A 19,340-nucleotide genomic window follows, 5' to 3' on the forward strand; every position below is an offset into this window, starting at 1 on the left:
TTAAGCCCTTCTGAGGAAAAAAAGCTTTCCAATGTGTTTATTCATGAGGGAAAAAAAGGACTCGCTCATACTGCGCAGTTCTTACAAGTCAAAGCAAAAAGAAATCCAACTCTCATCTTGGGAGACCATTCAAAGGCGTTTGTCTGCCTGCGGTGGCCGCGTGTGCTGGTCTTGGCGCTGCTGTTGCCATGGCAACTTCCTGCGATCCTTACCGGCGTTGCGCTTCCTCTTCTTGCCCAGGTAGGCATCCAGCTTGCCGCTCGTCTTCAGCGCTGAGAAGCTCGCCGCCAGATGCAGCTTCTTCTGCTTTGCTGAAAAAAAAAAAAAAAGTGGGACGGACTTTTTTTTTACACCAAATTGTGATTAAGACACTCTCCCTTTTCGGACTTGCTTGCAAAGCATGCACTGCAAAGAGAAAAATACAAAAACAACAACAACAAAACAACTCTCCACTCCTTTCATTCCTGCAGGTTTAACACTTTCCCCCCCCCCAAATATAATTTTTTTTATTTTTTTAAATAGTCTCAAAAATGACTACTTGATGAATATGCAGAAAAATGGGTCGGCTATTTTCCCATCAAAATCAAATTTTATTCTGAATTGCCATTTCGTTTTTTGCTTTTAGGGGATTTTAAAAACGGCAAACGGTTCTGAATTATAATCCTGAAAATAAAGACATTCAAAAATGTGAAATTTTTATAATTATTTTTTCCACATTGCCATTTTTACCCCAAAATGCAATTTTATTTATTCCCTGACGATTGCACTTTGTTGGTCTAATTTCTTTAAAAATATATCAACCACTACTTGTTTTTTTTTTTTTTTCCAAGAAAATGTATTTAAAAAAGAAAACATTTTCCTTAAGATTTTCATTCTAAAAATATCGTGAAAATGCGCCACTCTTGTTAGATGAGCACATTGTTGTCCCTCCCAATCCAACTTGATTCTTTTTTTCCTCTTTCCTCCGAGACGCATTCTTGCCGCAAGCCCAAATGCGAGCAACGGTTGTCACGTACATTTGTTGAGGAAGAAGGGGCGAGCTCCATGATTTGCCCGTTCCCTCTGCTCCCGTTTGTGCTGCAGCTCGCTGGCCCGCTGGCGCTCTCGACTCTGCCGCGCTCTCTCCTGATTGGCCTGCCGGGCGCACGACAAGCTCAAAGTGTTGCCGGGCGGATGTTCGCGTGCACTTGTCGTTGCGAGGACACTCACCATCTTCCTGAGGAGCATGTTGAGCTGCTCTTTCTTGTCGCTGTTCTTGGTTTTCGTCAGCTGCTTCTGGATCGCCTGAAGGCCACCGAGGAATCAGCACGTTGGCCATTTTCTTTGCGTAATCAACTTTTTATTGGCTGGCTTTCAAAGAAGAAAACCAACAAACAATTTGGTGTCTGTTCAGTTGCCGCAATACTTTTTGTTTCCCGATTGACATGGATTTTTTTTTATTTTTTTATGTGCCGATTCTGATTTTGTGGGCGCCTTAACACTTTGTGCAACAATTATCAACTACAGGTAGAACATCTGACAGTTTTACAACAGTTGATCCTTCAGTATTCAACTTGACAACAGAGAGAAAAATGGGCAAACTTGCCCATTTTTGGGAGGGTGGGGAGAATGTTTGTCTGAAAGATAAAAATGTTACCAACTTGCCAATTGAATCAGCCGGCCAATGGACCGTTTGGGCGCGAGGACACATGCAGTCACAGATACGAGCAAAGGTCACATGGCACAAACGCGCCGGCCAGCGAACCCTCCAGGGCGCCGTCGGTCGGGGTAGCGGCGCGGCCATTGCAGACACGTGGGCCGCTAACAATGGCGCCGGCGGGTACGTACCTGTGTCTCTCGCCGTCTGATGTCATGGATGAAGCTGTAAGTCTTGTCAAAGATGTCCGACTTGTACTCCCCCGACAGGTCGTCAAAACGAGGATCTCTCAGTGTCTGCGCCAAAAGAAAAGAATGAAGATAGAAATGACATGCTCTTTGTTTCACTTTACGACCGGTGTCGTTTTGGTCAACGATGACGAAAATCTTTTGTTAACAGCCCCTTTTTTTCATGACGACGACGAGCGAAACGTGGCTCTTTGATGACGAAAACACAACGAATTTTCCGTGACGAGACGGGACGAAATTGGTAGCTTGCGGTCCGTCAGACGTTCCAAATTGACGACATAACTTCCTATTGCTGGCGCAACCTATCCCCGTTGGTCCACGCCCACCACGGCGCACGCCGGCGCTTGCGGACTCACCGGCTTCTTGACGGCAAGCACCTGGCGAAGGAAGGGCGCTCGTTTCTTGGCGGAGACCTCCGTGGGCCTGCGGGAGGAGCAGAAGGCGTCAAGCCCGGCCGCAAGCGCAAGCCGACGCCACCTCACCTGTTCTTGTTGAGGCGCTTGCGCTCGGCAGCGCTCGGCAGTGCCCGGCGAGTGCCGTGAGCGACCCGGTTGTACGCTTTGGTGCCCACGTGGCTCTGCAGTTTCAGGATGTCCTCGAACGACATGACCGACAATTCTGGACATGCGACAACAAAATGCACGTCAATTCACGGTCGGACAAAAAGGCCATTCTTTCAATTGTTGTGACCAAAATGGGCCACGAACACGAGTTACAGATTCAACTGCTGATTTTTTAATTACTTGATTCACATCCTATCGTTTTAGCTTTTCAAGGAATACATTGCGGCATTTGTGCTCAGACCGAAGCTAGAGCTTATGAGAATGTATTTCGAAAGCGAGGTAAGGAATGCCCGGACCCCGCGTCGGAAAAAAAGGTCGGGGAGCGCTGGAGTGATCCGGCAATGAATCGAATCAAAGCGCCATTTTAGATGCAGTTGCTGTCGAAAGAAAGAAAGCATGTTCTTCACCTTTTTTGACGTCCTCTCTCCTCAAGTGGGTTGACTCGACCTTCGCCACCTCTTCATCATGGACCTCTTCATCCTCATCCGATTCATCCTCATCTTGTCCTCCAGCATCGACTTCCTCCTCCTTCTCCTCCTCATCATCAGATCCTTCCTCATTGTCGTCACCGCCAGCAGATTCAACCTGATATTCCTCATCATCAGGTGCTTCCTCTTCTTCACCAACTTCTCTTCCTCGCTCTGTCAACGCCTCGACATCGCCGCCACTGCTGCTGCTGGCAGACATCGTGTTGGCCTCCGACGCTAACGCAACACATATGCGCATGTTTACTAATGGTGACACAGAACAGGCGTCATAGTAATCGCGAAATATCTCGAAAGAAGACGTCAACGGGGCGCAACAATTCCTGAGTTTGCAGTTGACAAAGCCCCTTCAAAGAGATCAAGTGGAAAAAGGCTATTCTTCAAATCCAAAAGTCCAAATTGCTTATCCATTTTCTCTGTTCAAATTGGTGTCCCAACAGGCTTGCAGTTCGCCAGGTGCCTTTGTGACGTTGCTCTGCACCCTGCCGTCGTGGCTTCCAATGCTCATTTCAGGAATTTCATCAACCACAAATGCCTCCTAACAGTGATGTCGTCGTTCCTTCGATGGGGGTTTGCTTCTTTCTCAACAGTGTTTTTTTTTTCCTCCTGCTTTGAATGGCACCCATTTTAAGAATGTTGCGTCGCACTTCTCAGAACAAAACACTGTTTAAGTTACCACTGGGCCTTGCAAGCCAACACTGCTGGAGTGTGGCGCTCGTGGGCAGTTTTGAGAAATGTTTCAAAAATAAATGTCTGCATTTAGATCGCATTCAAGAATCCAAGAAAGCTATTAGAACAGTCTTTGAATTAAAAATACTTCATATTTTGAGATTTTGCATCAATTACAAGATATTATTCATTATTTAGTTAAAAAATGAATCACTTGACAGCACTGATATCCATCTATCTATTTATATATATACATACAGTTTAGAACAAATAATTAACATCACTGATTTATGGTGAATGTACGTTAAGGAAGCTTTCCATTATGTTTAGAAAATGAAAAAAAGATTAAAAATGTCGAGAAAGTTTTTTCAACATTTGATGCTTTCACATCTTAACCAGTTTTAGCAGGACACAGCAACAAAAGTAGCGTCTTTTAAAGGCCGAACAGATAGCCTTAGTTAAAAACCCCATGAATATTTTTTCCTGTTCAGTCATCAACTTGTTTTACCTGAGAAGCTGACAACGTTTAAAAGATGAACATTTGCAACGGACTTGAGTTCTCTCGCCACGCGCGGCACACCGCCAGAGCCCGTGAATAGGTGAAAAAAAAAACAAATCTAGACGAACTCGAGCAGCTCTGCTAGACGTTCACCGTTAGCATAGCGTACTTTAGCTTCCTCCAAGGCAGATGGACACGTTTCGTGACGTCACATTTAATTGGCATTTCCGCCTTCACAATAAAAGCTAGACCGTCAGCCAAACACCACGCAGATCTCGTCAGATTAATATACGTACTCGATAGATATAATTGTGCTTAAATACTAAAACAACACAACACAGGAAGCCATTTTCTACAGCTTTGACCTAATTCTATTTTGAAAAGCGGAACCGGATCTGAGTATAGGCAGGCGTGCGAGCTGAAACTGAGCGGCGTTCCCGGTGAGCAGCGTAGTCATTCTCGCTCCGCTCCGCAGATGAACGGCAGCCTTGGCTCGGTGACTTCCACGTTTGGATGCTAAAGCAAACCGGTCCGATCACGAGAAGCCGGACGGGCGTCAACAGGTCACGTGACTCGCAGCGCGCCGACACCATGCTGCCGGTGAGCCGACCCTAACCCTCGTACAGATTGTTGGATGGATTGATGGATTGTGTCAGGTGACGTCGCGCCTCTCACCCCAAATGCCACATCAGCATCATCCATTCATCTTTTCACCCATTCTTCCATTCATTCCTATTTGACCTCGCCATCAGCGGAAGGTCACGGAGGTCAAGTTGAATGTTCCAGAAAGAATGTAGACAACAGAAAGGTTCTTGAAGTCAAGCAGGGGTTTCCTGAAGTTGGAAAGATTAGTTTCCTCCTTTCGTGCAACTTATGCGCGCGGTCGTGTGTTGGGAGGAGGCGGGACTCCGAAGCGGCTCAGCCAATGAGACGAGCTCGTGGGGTTGGTCTGATCTGAGCTTATCAAATTTGTCATTTCGCTTTTGGCGCGGAAGTTGATCAGCTTGCGTTTTACAGTTCCTTCCACCTTGGAAAGGTTGCTAGGCGATGTTGTTTTGGTTGCTAAGCGACACATTGTTTGGGTTTGGAGCAAAGCGGAAGCCCAAACAAGGTTATTGCGGCGTCCTCCGTCCATCACTGAATGGCAGCTTCCTCCTGGAGGAAAGACCGTTCTGCCTGGTAACGGTTGCCATGGTGAGCAGGGTCACGCACGCGCGCGCACACGCACGTGTTGAAGGCCGAAGACAACAGACTGTGTCATGTTTGATTGGCAGCGTTGTGACAGGCAAGACCACAAGCTTCGCGATCGTCATCCTAACGAGCGCTGACGTTCATTTGTTTTGTTTTGAATGTCAAAGTGCCTCTTATCTTTAAGAACGTGCGTGCGTGTGTTAATCCGGTGGTCATGTGACCTGTCTCCCATATGGCTGCAGGCGTGGGCCTCACCAACAGAACATTGAGGAAGTGACCTGTGGTGAGCAGCTGCTGTGTTACCATGGCAACAAGTTGACATTTATACAGCGAAAACAGATTTTCCCAGTCCACAGATCAATCCCAATTTGGAGTCGTATGCCAGGAGTGCAGTACCACATTGTACCACAACGTGCCAGGCGGCGCTGAGCCTCGTCAACAACTCAAGAAGAGGCGAGAAAGTCGCAGTAGTTTGAAGGCTTCAAATGACCATGACCATGATTTCCGTTTTGGCATTTCACATTCTATGTTAGCATTAAGATAGACTTTGCTTCGACGTTCACTCTGGGGTGCCCCTGGCGAGGATGAGCGCATTAGAAAATGGATCGATGAATGTAATCGTTTAGATGGTGACCCCGCCCCCACCCCACCGAGGGGGTTCTAAATCCCAGCCCGGATTAGGACGCCGTCATGTGGCCACACCCCGGTTGGTCTTTTTGAGCTCAATTGACCGAAAACGTTCCTCTCACCTGACTTCTTGAACCTTGTGCTTGACACCTTCAACCTCCCAATAACTCTTTGAACCTTCCGTTTGACTTTCAGAACATTTTTTTGTCAATTTAAAGAGCCTTCTTGGGGTTCTTCGCTCAAAACCTTTGGCTGGCCTGAGATTTATGCCACAATTACGTAAGCGTCATGTCAAATACCGCGTGCAAAAGAGCTTTTGTGCAAACCAAAATGTGTTTTGCGTGTGCAAGACCAACCACGCGTACGCACAAAATAGCGTACAAAACGCTGATTTACGCTTGCCATGCAGACGTGACAACTGTGCCAAAATTCTTAACCAATCAGGAGTCGGACACGAGGGCTGATTCTGATCGGCCGCTTACTGTCCAAACGCATTTCACAGCAGTACGACGTCCGGGAAAACTCGAACACAGTCGCTAAGAAGGTCTTCTGCATTCGAACACGCTGTTTTAGCACAATAATACAATATTGTCCCTTTACTTCGATTTTTTTTTCTAATCAAACATTGTGCATTTGCGTCTTCATCATTAAATGTCACCATAGTCGTGCCAATCCATTCTTTTTTTTCAGCCCACCTCTGAGTAAGCAGCCAATCACAATCAGCCCTGGTGTCCGAATCCCGATTGGATCATTGCGGCACAGTTATCGGCCTGCGTTTTCTACCCGAAGAGGAGAGAAGCCGTGAGCGTACCACCGGTGTTGTGCGCACGCGCAAAACGTGTTTTCGTACGCGTACACGTCATTGTGGCCTACATCGAGCGCCATACCTTGGCATTTACACGCCTTCTGTTTGACTTTGATCATTTTTTACTCAACTTCCAGAACCTTCTGCTCAACTCTTCAAAGCTGAACTCCACATTTGACAGCAGCTCACTAATGTTCAGGAGGTTAGCTGGCGTTGTGACACACAAATGCTGGCATGGCGAGGCTGTCCACCCGGCACGTCCTGTCACAGCCAAAACCAAAATGTCAGTGAGCAACATGAGGAAGGTCAAAGGTTATTTTTTTTTTCACAGCCTGTCACGCCAGGCTAGCAGAATGGTAACTTTGTTCTTTCGTCAACACCACAACGTTGCTCTTTAGGGTTAGCAATAGCGTGTTAGCGCCTGGATTCCACCAAGGTATGGTCGTATTTCAGCAAACATTGTCCTAGACGATTGTGAGCGTGTTCCTAGGCGGCGGAGCGCACGACTGTTGCCAAGTTCCCATCACGCCAGAAACACTTTGCAGGGACGTTCTCCACTTGTGTCAGGAACCGGGAGAGGACCACCGCTGCATCACTGAGACCTGGAGGGGAGACGGTTCGTTCGCCGCAGGCACTCCTGCACGCCCGCGAACATTCCTGACTGACTAAAGCTCATTCTGTCTCTTATTTATGATTCAACTCATTAGTTCTTTTTTCTCCGACACTTTATCATCAAAAGAAAGTTTCCATTATTACTCGAACTAACGAGAGCTGGGCGGAACGAAAGAAGAAAAATCTTCTTCTTCTTCTGATCATCAAATAAACTTCTGCCGTTGGCCTCCCTCCCGCTGTGGCATCATGCACGGACCTTTTTTTTTTTTTTTTTTAAGGGAGCGGGTCTTTACTTGGCTGGAGGCCGACAATTTTTTATGAATAAGGCCGGCGGCTGAAGGGCAGGGGACTGATTGGCTAAAACCGCTCAAGAGCCCAGCTCTGGAACTAACGAGTTTAGTCACAAACATTCCTTTCGGCTAAAGGATAAATTGTATCTGAGTGGGTGTCGATATTTTTGGAAATGTCACGTAATTTCATGTCATCAATGAAGAAATAGATTTTCAGGAAAAACAAAAAAACAGTATTGGGCACTGTGTGATGGATGACGAGCGATTTGGACCGCTGAACAAAAGTGACACAAAAATGCCTTTGGACCGATCAGAACGCGTCATCGGGGAGGACGAGAAGATGATGGAGGTGTTGCAGCGTTGGGGGCAGCACAGTGGGGAGGTTTCCTACCTACTCGGACGCCTGCCGCACACAGGTTGGCGCACGCACGCCAAATATGTTTGCCTGTGTACTATCTGGTATTCAGCACACAACGTACAAAAAAATCAAGCAGAATCGTCTTGCAGTTGAATCGAATGTTCCGGAAGTCCAATAGAATGTTCTAGAAGGCAAATGGACACAAGAAAGGTTGTAGAATTTTCTAGAGGCCAAATGGTAGGTTCTAAAGGTCGACATTGGGAGGATCTAGAAGTCAAGTCGAAGGTTCATGAAGTGGAGAATTAGTTTCTAAGAGTTGAGCAGAAGGTTGCACAAGTCAAAAAGAAAAATCTAGAAGGTGCCTGGACACCAGAAGGGCTCGAGACGTTGAGCGGAAGCTTGCGGAATATTCAACAAGGTGAGTCAAAGAAGGCACTAGAGAGCATGTCGACTCAATAAAAGTTTGAGCAGAAAGTTGGCGTGGAAATTGAGCTGGATTCTCATCCGTGTTTAAAAAAAAAAAAAAAAGCAGTTTGGTGGCATGCGGCGTGGTTTTGTTTGGATGTGTTTTGGTGCGACAAAAGAAAAAAAAAGAGTCAAGATTAGAGGAGCCGAACCTTTGGTCACTGAGCAATCAGGCCAACATGTTGCTGGAGTGACCGGCAAGACCGGCAAGACCGGCAAGACCGGCAAGACCGGCAAGACCGGCATGACCGGCAAGACCGGCAAGACCAGCAAGACCGGCAAGACCGGCAAGACCAGCAAGACCGGCAAGACCGGCAAGACCAGCAAGACCAGCAAGACCGGCATGACCGGCAAGACCAGCAAGACCGGCAAGACCGGCAAGACCGGCAAGACCAGCAAGACCAGCAAGACCGGCAAGACCGGCAAGACCGGCAAGACCGGCATGACCGGCATGACCGGCATGCTGCTCTTGCTGGTAACTGTGGCTCATTTGGAAGAGCGGCTTGCCCACTGACCGCATGTTCGGTCGAGGCTTTCAGTCTTGGCTGCTTTTCTTCTTCTTTTGCTGCTGGTGGTGCGGGCGACATCAGCAAGACCAGCACAAAAACACAACAAAAGCATGCTGGTCTACACCGGCAGATGGATGAGATTCGGGTTCTAGGGGGCTCAGAGACACTGGAAAGGTTGTCGAAGACGAGCAGGAGGTTCATAAAGTGGAGCAGAAAGTTGTTGAAGCCGCGTCGACGCGATTACGTTGTTGAGGAAAGGTCCGAGGTTCGAGACATCAAATGGAAGATTCTTGCGAGTTGTGTTCCGCTTGCGATGCTGCTAACCATACGAAGCTGCAGCGTGTTTGCGTTCAGGCGTGCGCTGTGCAGCAGACCGCATGACGAGCCGAGGTCACACGGCTGCCGAGGCTGGCGAGTTGACTAGCGTTAGCCTAACCGAACAAGCTCGAGATTTAGATTTAGATTTAGGGTGAGCAAGCTAAATCTTTGTGAACACACGCAGGTGCCTTCGCCTCGTCCCGACGCAGCGCTGAGCGAGCTGAAGCATCTGGCGGAGCGACAGCAGCGCGACATCCACGATAAGCAACAGCTGCTCGCCTCCAAGGTCTGATGACATTGCAACGTCATCAGCGTGACCAGCATGTGATGTCATTGACGCTGTTGTCACCCCCTGCCCTCCGCCAGGAGCAACGTTTATGGCATTTGAGGCACAACAGGGACCACCGGCAGGCGCTGGAGGAGGAGTGTATGCAGCATCTTCACGATAACGCTGCAAAGCAGGAAGCCAAACTGCGGCGTTTGCGGGCCATCAGCGGCCAAGTGGAGCGAAAGCGCGTCACCAACAGCAAGCTGGGTGAGTGAGTTACGGGCAAGTTGAAGTTGAACAAACGCTCCACAAGTCAAAAGGAATGTTCCAGAAGATACTTGGAGGTTAAAGAAGTCCAGCAATAAGTGGACAATAAGGTTTCAAGAATTGAGCAGAAGTTTTTACAGGTCTATCGTAGTCATGTTGGTGGATTCTGGAAGCTGAGTAGAATGTTCTAGAAGGCACGCCGGCAGTCGAAATAGTAAACCGCGCTGAGGCCACCTCTTCTCCTCAGCTTCAGAGGTGGAGCACATGAGCACCCTGTTTCAGCAGAAGAAGAAGGAGCTCCTGGTGGGCGTGGCCCGTGTGGATCAGCTGAGCGAGCAGCTGGAAGGGCTCAGGAGCAGCAGGACCTCCTCCTCCTCCGCGGTGCTGGAGCGGCTATGCGGGGAGCTGCAGGTGAGGCTAGGCAAGATGGGAAAAGCGCACGCTAACAAACCTGTCCGGCCAGAAAAGCCGTTGAAAGCCAAGCCAATGTGGCCCACAAATACCCCCCTCCCCCCCAGCTGAGGAACCGAATGAACCAGGAGCAGAACTCTCGCTTGCAGCGGCAGAGGGACGAGCTGAGCAGGAAGAACCGAGAGGTGGCGACCATGGAGCGACGCGTGGCCGAGCTCCGTCAGCGCCTTTGGAAGAAGAAGGCGGGGCTGGAGCACAAGGAGAACACGCCTGTGAGTGGACATGCTGCTTGCTATGCTAATGTGACACGCGGAAGCTGAAATGTGTGCTCGTGTTTGTTCAACTCCGCAGGTGCCCTTGGACAACGCCGCCTCTCAGCACGCCACATCCAAGGTGGCAGCGGTGGGTCCGTACACTCAGTCGTCCTGTCGAGGTCCACCTTTGCCGCCTCGCCAAGGGCCTGCGCTGAAGGCCCCGAGGCCAACCCCTCCTCGGCCCCTCAAGCCCGCATCAGGTAGGCTCAAGTGGCGGTGCGCACAAAGTGCCATGTGATCTTCCTGCCGAGCAATCGGGTGTGTTCTTGTGGTCTGAGCAGCTGTCAGCAAAGATTGGAGCAGCTTCGACGGACGCCCCACACGAGCCTCCACACTGCCCCGTGTGGCCAACCCGCATCGCTACGTCTCAGGTCAACAAGAACAACAACCGTGACAATCGTGACCGACGACGACTTAAACGTGTTCAACGTTCCCCAGCAAACATCTACGTGTGTGTGGCGAAAGCTGATGACTCTCGAGTCTCGTGACATTCTGTTCTCCGCCACGGGAATATAATGGAGCCGATCAAAGAGGCGCTCGAACTGAACAACCAGCAGGCGGCAGTAAATAAAACAAAATATGTCGAAGCCAACGCCAGTTTTTGTATCAAAGTGGCTTCCACGCAGTGGCGGGCCGTGCATTTCACACGACGGCCTTCGCCGAAGTCCGACTTGAATAAATACCCCTCATAATAGTGTCATTTATGACACCACGGCTGGAGAAATAATACACATGGTAATGGTTTCATTGGTGCCATGTTGTGTAGTGAGAACAGAACACACACACACTCACGTACTAGTAGTACGTCGTAGGTCGTCCAACACTAGCGTCTCTTGAAAATGGCCTCGCAGGTGTATCTGCAATGAAATCCACACTTTTTCCCTCCTTTGGCCGTTGTGGTTTAAAAAAAGCAAGAATATATTTGAGATTTTCGAACGGTCGCCAGTTACCACTTAGGGGTGTGTTGATTCCGCTCACGAGTGAGTATCCAATCACAAGACGCGTTCATCACCTTCAACGTGAGGCCAGCGAGAAGGCTCACTGTAACCGGCTCGTGATCTGATTGGCTATCGACGGTAAAAGCCTCCTTGAGACACAGAACAGACACCCGCACGATTGTGTCTGAAGGCCTCGGACGAATAGTGCGTGCTGCTGCTATTGTGAAATCTGCCTGGCAACACGAGCTCGCTGAATTCTGATTGGATAAAAACTCTCCTCTGCAAATTCAACACTTGGATATAATAATGACATCAAAGTGAACTTTGAGTTCTTGATTAAGTTAGGCCGGCAGTTGAGGCCTTGAGGGCCGTGACCGCCCACCACTGGTCCCACATTTTAACAACGCTGGACTAACATCAGCGTGTAACACGATGTTTACATTCTTCTTTGTTTTTGTGAGGTCACATATTGGCATGCACATTTTTCTGCCGCAAAGGACTTGTTTCAAGATCAGTGCTGGTGCTGCGTGTTTTTTAATCTATGTTTAAAGATCTTTTAAAATGTGTAGCAGAACTAAAGTCCAAGAAGTCAAGAACTCTTGATGATGTTCTGTCTGCAGAGAGTGACTCCGACAAGTGTTACGACGTCCCACCGCCCGTCCCAGCACGAAACAATCACACGAGCGACAAGCTGCTCTGTCGTCAGATGGTACCCGCGTGCGGACTCCTGTCAAACTTGCCACATTGTCAACCATTCGTAACTGAACTTGAGTCGTCTCCTCTTTTAGGATCCGGGCACCACCAATAGCAAAGCTTTCTGCTTCTTGTGGCCTGCCTGCAACACTGGAAAGATGAGAACATCAGGGGGCGGCGCTCTTCAGAGTTCCACCCTCCCTCTGCCCCACAAGCAGGAAAAGCCCCCGGCCGCCGCCGCCGTGCGGCCCTACACCCCTGACCTCCCGCAGCCTCAGAGTCCTCTGGGACCCCTGGAGCTGCAGACGCCTCAGAGAGTGGCGGCATCGTCCATCTACTCCTTGTACACGCAGCAGAGCATGCATGGAAATAGCTCCCAGTCCAGCACGCTTCCACGCTGTCAAACGCGAGGTGACGCAATAGCTCCTTTAAATGCAATGCTGCTTCTTTTCCTCTTCTCGTATTGATCAATGGCACGTAAAAGTCTCCCAGTTCTTGACACCGAGGGTCTTTTGGGCTACCGGGGGTTGCGTGCCGGTGGGCCCATGTGCGCTCTTTCGTCAGTCACACATCTGCTTGCATTGCTTACATTATTTGCACGATAACTGGTGGGCGTTCCTTTTCCATTCAGAACCGCGGTGTGGTTTAGCGGCAGGTGATGGTCAGTGCCGTGTCTCGTTTCTTTGAGTGGCTGTTGCCTATCAGGCTCATCTGACGATCAGGTGGTGATGCTGAAGGAATACAATCCAATCCAACTTGATTCCGAGCACGCATTTCACAACAGCTGGCGCTGTGACAAAGCGCTTTCCAGATGGTGTCATGGAACATCAGTAGCTCAGAGAGGTACGCTGGGGCGAGGCCATTTCAAGATTTCAAGACCAACACGAGTATCTCAAAGCGAACTCCAAAGTGCTCTGGGAGCCGGTGAAGAGAGGCCAACATTGGGGTGATGTGCTCCGTCTTCCGAGCGACAGCATTTTGGAGCAACTGGAGACGCTTGAGGGAGGACTGGCTGACTCCAAAGTCAAGTGCATGACAGTAATCTAGCCGAGATGGAACGAATGCATGGATGATGGTTTCGAAAGGAAGGGCTTCCTTCACTTTAACCAGCTGCCAAAGATGAAAGAATTTGCCGATCTCATTTCAGATCAGTGTCCAGTTTAAAACCAGTTTGAGACTCTAGATAAGATGCCAGGAAGACTTATCCAAGAGAACTGGATTGACAGCTAGCGAGTGTTATTCCGCTTATTTACTGATTGTGCTTTAATTCAATATACAATACGAGTTTCACATCAATCGGTCCCCGCAGTCCTTGAAAGGAGACCAATAAACGGGAATCCGTGCCCAGACAAAATCATTCGTAAGACGTCTTACACCAAATTGGGTCTGTTTGTAGAATATTGGGAAATACTCTGGTCATAAAGCGCTTTCCTCTTCAATGTCCAAAATATGCTGCACTGGGTTCAAGGCTGTTTAAGGGCGACGTGAAGGAAGGATACGCAGTGGTTTGCTTCAACTAAACGCTAAAAGAAAACTAAATGTGTTGAATGAGCACATGTTGAGCAGATCCTGGGCCGTTGTTCTCCTTCATCTGCTTTGACCCCTAATCGCTTGTCTCGCTCCACAGTGTTCGGTAAACCTGTTCTCCTCGCCAGCGCGGGGCTGCAGTCTGACAGCGGTGCCATCAACTGCGGTTCTTCTTCTTCTTCTTCCAAGAGGGGCGATGCTGACAGCAAAGATGACGCCGCTGCAGCAGAGCGAGCCACCCCTCGGCCACTCAGCCCCACCAAGCTCCTGCCCTTCCTCACCAACCCCCGCAGGAATCACGGCGACGCTGATCTGGAAGCCTTGCGGCGGCGCCTCCACGCCCCCCGGCCCCTGAAGAAACGCAGCTCCATCACGGAGCCCGAAGGCCCCGTGGGACCCAACATCCAGAAGCTTCTTTACCAGAAGACCACCCTGGCTGCCATGGAGACCATCCCCATGGAAAGCCAAGAGCCGGTCTCGGAGCATGTTGGGACAACTGACGCGAGTGACAGAGTGGCTGTGAAGCAGCTGCTTGAGAGCCCGCAAATTGATGGGACGCCGCCCCCTGCGCCCCCACGCTCTCCTGTCCCAAGCTCTACCCAGTGCCGTAGCCCGGCATTCGGTCAGGATGACAAAGAAGAAACGGTGTCGTTCGAGTTCCCCCCCAACCCGCCTGCCGAGGCCACCCTCAAGCTGACGAGCCGTGAGGTCACAGGACAGGCGACGGTGAGTGCGTCTGAAAATGTTCTCATGACGGAAGAACGAAGGAACGGATGAAGGCGATGGGTGGCACCTTTTCTTTTTGGTCGTCTTACTGACGTCTAACTCAGCCCGTCGACCTCATCCAGGGAAACAAGTCCATTCTCCGTACGTCGGCCTCGGTTCGTGTGGACCGGACCGTGCGTGTCAAGTTCAACCCCTTGGCCATCCTACTGGACGCGTCGCTGGAGGGCGAGTACGACCTGGTCCGGAGGGTCGTCTACGAAGTGAGCCCGCCGGCATCTTTGGAGAAGATCCTCGTGGGGGACGTCCTCCATCTTTGTTTTGTCTCCAGGTGGACGATCCCAGCGGGGCCAACGACGAAGGCATCACGGCCCTGCACAACGCCGTCTGCGCCGGGCACGCGGACATCGTGCACTTCCTGGTACACTTTGGTGTCAACGTCAACGCTGCCGACAGCGACGGATGGTAGCGCAAATTCCGCCCGTTGGTTCGCTTGACAAAAAGCCGCGCTCGAGATCACTGACTCATTCCTGGCTGGCGAATTTCATGATGGCGCAGCCGCATAGCTCCCAAAATGCCTTTGTGGACATTCGGAATTAGGCGATGATGAATGACGGTCGACTCTTTTTGTTGTTTGACGAGCAGTTGTATCCGTCCGTGTGTGCGTTTCATTTGGTCCATCCCGCGCTTGCGATTGCCCAGGACGCCGCTGCACTGCGCCGCCTCGTGCAACAACGTGGACGTGTGCAAGTTCCTGGTGGAAAGCGGCGCGGCCGTGTTGGCTGTGACGCTCAGCGACGCGCAGACGCCCGCCGACAAATGTGAGGAGACGGACGACGGATACGCTGAGTGCTCGCACTTCCTCTACGGTCAGCGACGGCAACTCGGAGTGAATGAATGAGTGAGGGAGCGATTGAACAAATTCCCCACCAATGAGCTCATGTGAAGCGGCTGTCATGAACGAATGAATGAGTTCATGTGTGCAGCTTTTCACACACAAATGAGTGAATGGATTGGAATGAGTGAGTGGATGAGGGGAGCATAGTCGGGCACTTTACCTATTTTGCGTCTTCCGTCCGCTGCCTGGGCACCCTTCCGTCCTTACACTTTCATCCTCATTGATAAAAATAACGGCCATCCGTCTTTGTCCTTTCAAGCGCTTCCGTCCTCGCATTCGAGGGCATTCCCGGAATGAAGTCCTAAATGGGTGCGCATGCTCATGGATGAATGAACATCAGGCAAACGTTTGAAGAAATCAAGAGGTGAGATGTGTAAGCAGCGCCCTCTCACCTGCGTGTTTGCGTGCAGGCGTTCAGGAGAAGATAGGCATCATGAACCGGGGCGTGGTCTACGGCCTTTGGGACTACGAGGCTCAAAGCCAAGACGAGCTGTCCTTGCAGACAGGAGACTGCTTGACGGTGTTGAGGCGGGACGAGGAGGCCGACGGCGACTGGTGGTTGGCGTGCCGCGGGGGTCGTCAGGGATTCGTACCCAGAAACCTGCTCGGGGTCAGTAAGTCGCAATACTCTGCAGCAGTACACTTCATGATCGCACACGTTATTTTACACATTGCTTTTACAGGTCCCCGCAATTTGTCCCGAGTTTTCCCACAGTACACGTGGCTACAGCGCCAGCGATCTTCCACTCACAAAAACATCCGGCTGCTTGGAGATGGGCCTTTACCGTTCACATAATCGTTTTTCTTTTCTTTCTTCAGTCCCGAGACCTCTCTCTCTTTCGCTTCTCGCGGTCCGTGTTACATGTGGAAACAAACCACGTGACCAAACCTCACAGGGGCAACATCTTTTCAATCTTTTTTCGGGGTACCATTGTTGTTGTCCGGGTCAGTGTCATTCGTTAAAATTCTTTTGAAGCGCAATTCAAAAGCAATGCCTGATTTTCCTTTTCTTTATTTAGTCCATGGTTACATGAGTGCGGCTCGCTATCCAATGGGGATTTAGTACGGCTGCATTGACTCGTGAGGTTTTGTAGTTACAATTTTTGAGGCGCTGGAAAGCATTAATTAACAAACTGAGATAGGAGCTTGGTCAGGGAACAACTCCTGGGTTGTTCACGACTACCGTATTTTTCGGACCACGGGGAGCACCGGAAAATAAGGCACAGTGTCAATGGAAAGGTCTAGTTTGGCAATTTTCCACTCAGTTACAAGGCGCACTCGTCGGCATCAAAGACAACAAACAAGCAAGTACAGTAAATGTGTCGAGCTTGATTCAAATTCAATTTGACACGGTCGATTTTGGAGAAAATGTGCGCCATTTGGTCCGAAAAATGCGCTGTGCTCAATCTGCTCTGCTCCACCTCTCCCTGTCAGCTCTATCCGAGGATCCGCCCCCGACACAGAAGTCTGGCGTAGCTGCGATGGACTCCTGAGGAACTCCAAGAAACTCCCAACAAGTGTCTGTCCACTCTATATTTATTCTTTTTTGACAAATCACACACAATAAAAGTAACATTTTGACACTTACTTTCCATGTTTTCGATTTATTAATGCTCCTTTAATTCTTCCTGGTAACAAACACCAAGCGTCTTAATTTCAGGATGGGATGGAACCATTTGAGAAACTACAAGCTGCCTCTTCTGGCATGCTAGGCTAGTATGAGAAACTGTAAAATGACCGTTGAGAACAAAAAGTGGACTTCATATTTCACATGGAACACATTCAAAATGCGCCTCTTAGATTGCACAAGCTTCCTCCAGTCAGCCATGGTGGCTGCAGACCTGGCCGGCGTGGCTCAAAGTGCGAAGCAAGAAAACAAAGCTGAAGATGGGCTGGCCAGCCAAATTGAGTCTGATTCTTCTTGGAGGCTGGCAAGACCGGAATAATCCGGATCAGGGGCAGATTAGCAAAGAGGATGAAGGACTTGGCTGCCTTGGGGGCACATGCCACGCCACATGAGCTTCGATTTGACTCATTCTCATTCTCCTGCTTCTTGTCTAATGGTTCCGGTTTTGCTCTTGTGATTCCGGTGGTTGTGGTACTGTTAGTTCTTAGTAGTACTAGTTTCATTGCTCGTCACTGGTTGCGGTTGTAAAGTTTAGTTTCGCTCGAGTGATTTAGGTGGTTCTGGTACTAGTTTTCTTGGCTCAAGGGGTGATGATTCTAATTGTTCTGGTGGTTCCAGTGCCTCTGGTTGTGGTTGCAGAGTTTGGTTTCAAGTGGTTCTGATGCTTCAAGTTGTGGTGGCTCTTTCCTAGAAGTTCAGGTGGTTCCAATGCCTCTAGAGTTTGTGGTGGTGTTGGTGCTGGCTCTAATGGTTCTGGTTATGTTCTGTAGTCAGGAGGCGTGTGACATGTCCTATGCCCTTGGTGACTCCTTCTCTGAAGAGAAGTTTGGCGCCGGTCCGAAGATACTCAGGATGTTTGAGGAAGCGAAACGCCACCACGGCTCGCTCGCCTGTCCTCAGCTCGTCCTGCCAGGAAACAGCGAGACACGTGTCACGTATGCCGGTGTCGGTACTAGATAGGGACGGGTTGCTCGATGTGGACACGGTCCTTTGGTGGCCTTCGCGTCTGCTGATGACGTCACGATGTAATAGATTTCTTTGACTCCATGTTTGTCACATTTGTATGTTCTGAGATACTAAATAAAACTATCAAAAAATAATAAAGTACATTTACTGCTACTTTTGCGAGGATCATCCTTTTTTTTTTTCTTTTGGTGTCCTCTGCGATCCTGTCGAACACGTCACGTCAATGCTACGTTGCTTTGGGAACCAGACTGGTTTTTCCGAGGAAAATATGGCAATGTTTTATTAAGAAATATTTCACACTGCATACAGACATTCTATTCATACGATCTTGTAGCCGGAGTGAACCACTGCGTTGTTGCAAGTTCGGCAGGAGAAACGTTCCACTGCTGCGCGGCAGCGGCTTCTCGGGGCAGAGGCGGAAGTGACGTGGGAGCTGACGCGCCAACGATGGCGGTCATGCGGTTATTTTGTTTAGCGAATCAAAATAAGCAAATAGACCAGCCAGGGGTAAAAACAAACACAGAGCCAAAGAAATCTATTTGAAAAATATGTGTTAAAGCGTGACGTCATTAGCAAGCGCCGAGCCGCCGAAGGACCCCGTCCACATCTCGCAACCCGTCCCTATCTAGTACCGACACCGGCGCACTGTGACACACATGGAGCCACACAAATCTTGTACAAATACACACACTCACTGGCTACGTTTACATGGACGCATTTATCCATCCATCCATTATCCGCCGCTTATCCGGGGTCGGGTCGCTGAGGCTGCAACTTCAGCAGGGAAGCCCAGACTTCCCGCTCCCCAGCCACATCTTCCAGCTCTGCCGGAGGGATCCCCAGTCGTTCCGGGGCCAGCCGGGAGACATAGTCTCTCCGGCGTGTCCTGGGTCGTCCTCGGGGCCTCCTGCCGGTGGGACGTGCCCGGAACACCTCACCGGGGAGGCGTCCAGGAGGCATCCTAAACAGATGCCCGAGCCACCTCATCTGGCTCCTCTCTACGTGGAGGAGCGGCGGCTCGACACCGAGTCCCTCCCGGCAGGCCGAGCTTCTCACCCTATCTCGAAGGGAGAGCCCGGACACCCTGCGGAGGAAACTCATTTGGGCCGCTTGTATCCGAGCTCTTGTTCTTTCGGTCGCGACCCACAGCTCGTGACCAAAGGTGAGGGGAGGAACGTAGATTGAATGAAGACCACGGTCTCAGATTTGGAGGTGCTGATCTTCATCCCAACCTGAGTGGACCTTAGCAGGGAGGCTGAGGAGTGTGATTCCTGCGTAATTGGAACACACCCTCCAGAGGCACTGTCCCCGATGTCCACGCAGTGTTGTAGAGGCGTGTCAATCATGACAGCCCCTCAACATCCACAGCCTTTGGGAACTCCGGGCAGATCTCATCCACCCCCCGGGGCTTTGCCACCGAGGAGCTTGTTGAG

General features: G+C 50.1%; 3 protein-coding genes across 10 annotated transcripts in view; 1 reads left to right on the forward strand and 2 right to left on the reverse strand.

Annotated features, from left to right (window-relative positions):
• LOC148334354 (ribosomal RNA processing protein 36 homolog) lies at positions 1 to 4,763 on the reverse strand. The gene is made up of 8 exons (XM_088298246.1): positions 4,110 to 4,763; positions 2,855 to 3,151; positions 2,367 to 2,502; positions 2,241 to 2,307; positions 1,828 to 1,932; positions 1,210 to 1,284; positions 1,017 to 1,134; positions 1 to 311 (listed from the first exon to the last, which is right to left on the reverse strand). The coding sequence occupies exons 2-8, from the start codon at positions 3,132 to 3,134 to the stop codon at positions 130 to 132; spliced, it is 963 nt and encodes a 320-aa protein (XP_088154372.1). The 5' UTR covers positions 3,135 to 3,151; positions 4,110 to 4,763; the 3' UTR covers positions 1 to 129.
• LOC148334355 (apoptosis-stimulating of p53 protein 2-like) lies at positions 4,259 to 16,901 on the forward strand. 7 transcript variants are annotated; one of them, XM_088298237.1, is made up of 15 exons: positions 4,260 to 4,700; positions 9,460 to 9,561; positions 9,642 to 9,810; positions 10,058 to 10,221; positions 10,329 to 10,493; positions 10,573 to 10,735; positions 10,817 to 10,906; positions 12,094 to 12,182; positions 12,262 to 12,577; positions 13,794 to 14,419; positions 14,542 to 14,679; positions 14,748 to 14,881; positions 15,119 to 15,285; positions 15,725 to 15,924; positions 15,998 to 16,901. In XM_088298237.1, the coding sequence occupies exons 1-15, from the start codon at positions 4,614 to 4,616 to the stop codon at positions 16,286 to 16,288; spliced, it is 2,901 nt and encodes a 966-aa protein (XP_088154363.1). In that variant the 5' UTR covers positions 4,260 to 4,613; the 3' UTR covers positions 16,289 to 16,901. The 7 variants fall into 7 exon arrangements, 6 of the variants coding, with proteins under 6 accessions (XP_088154364.1, XP_088154363.1, XP_088154365.1 ...); XM_088298239.1 differs by having other exon boundaries at positions 4,262 to 4,700; positions 16,749 to 16,901; XM_088298240.1 differs by lacking the exon at positions 4,260 to 4,700 and adding an exon at positions 8,164 to 8,401.
• Positions 16,833 to 19,340, reverse strand: part of LOC148334356 (GTP-binding protein 2-like) — a 10,932-nt gene continuing 8,424 nt past the window's right edge. For both annotated transcript variants that reach the window (XM_088298243.1, XM_088298245.1), the window contains exon 12: positions 16,833 to 17,847. In XM_088298243.1, the coding sequence (XP_088154369.1) occupies positions 17,686 to 17,847 (162 nt within the window). In that variant the 3' untranslated portion in view covers positions 16,833 to 17,685. The remainder of the gene's footprint in view (positions 17,848 to 19,340) is intronic.

Source organism: Idiotropiscis lumnitzeri, chromosome 6 (assembly GCF_059441095.1).
Source record: "Idiotropiscis lumnitzeri isolate Australia: NSW breed Sydney's pygmy pipehorse chromosome 6, RoL_Ilum_1.0, whole genome shotgun sequence".
Classification (NCBI taxonomy): Eukaryota; Metazoa; Chordata; class Actinopteri; order Syngnathiformes; family Syngnathidae; genus Idiotropiscis; species Idiotropiscis lumnitzeri.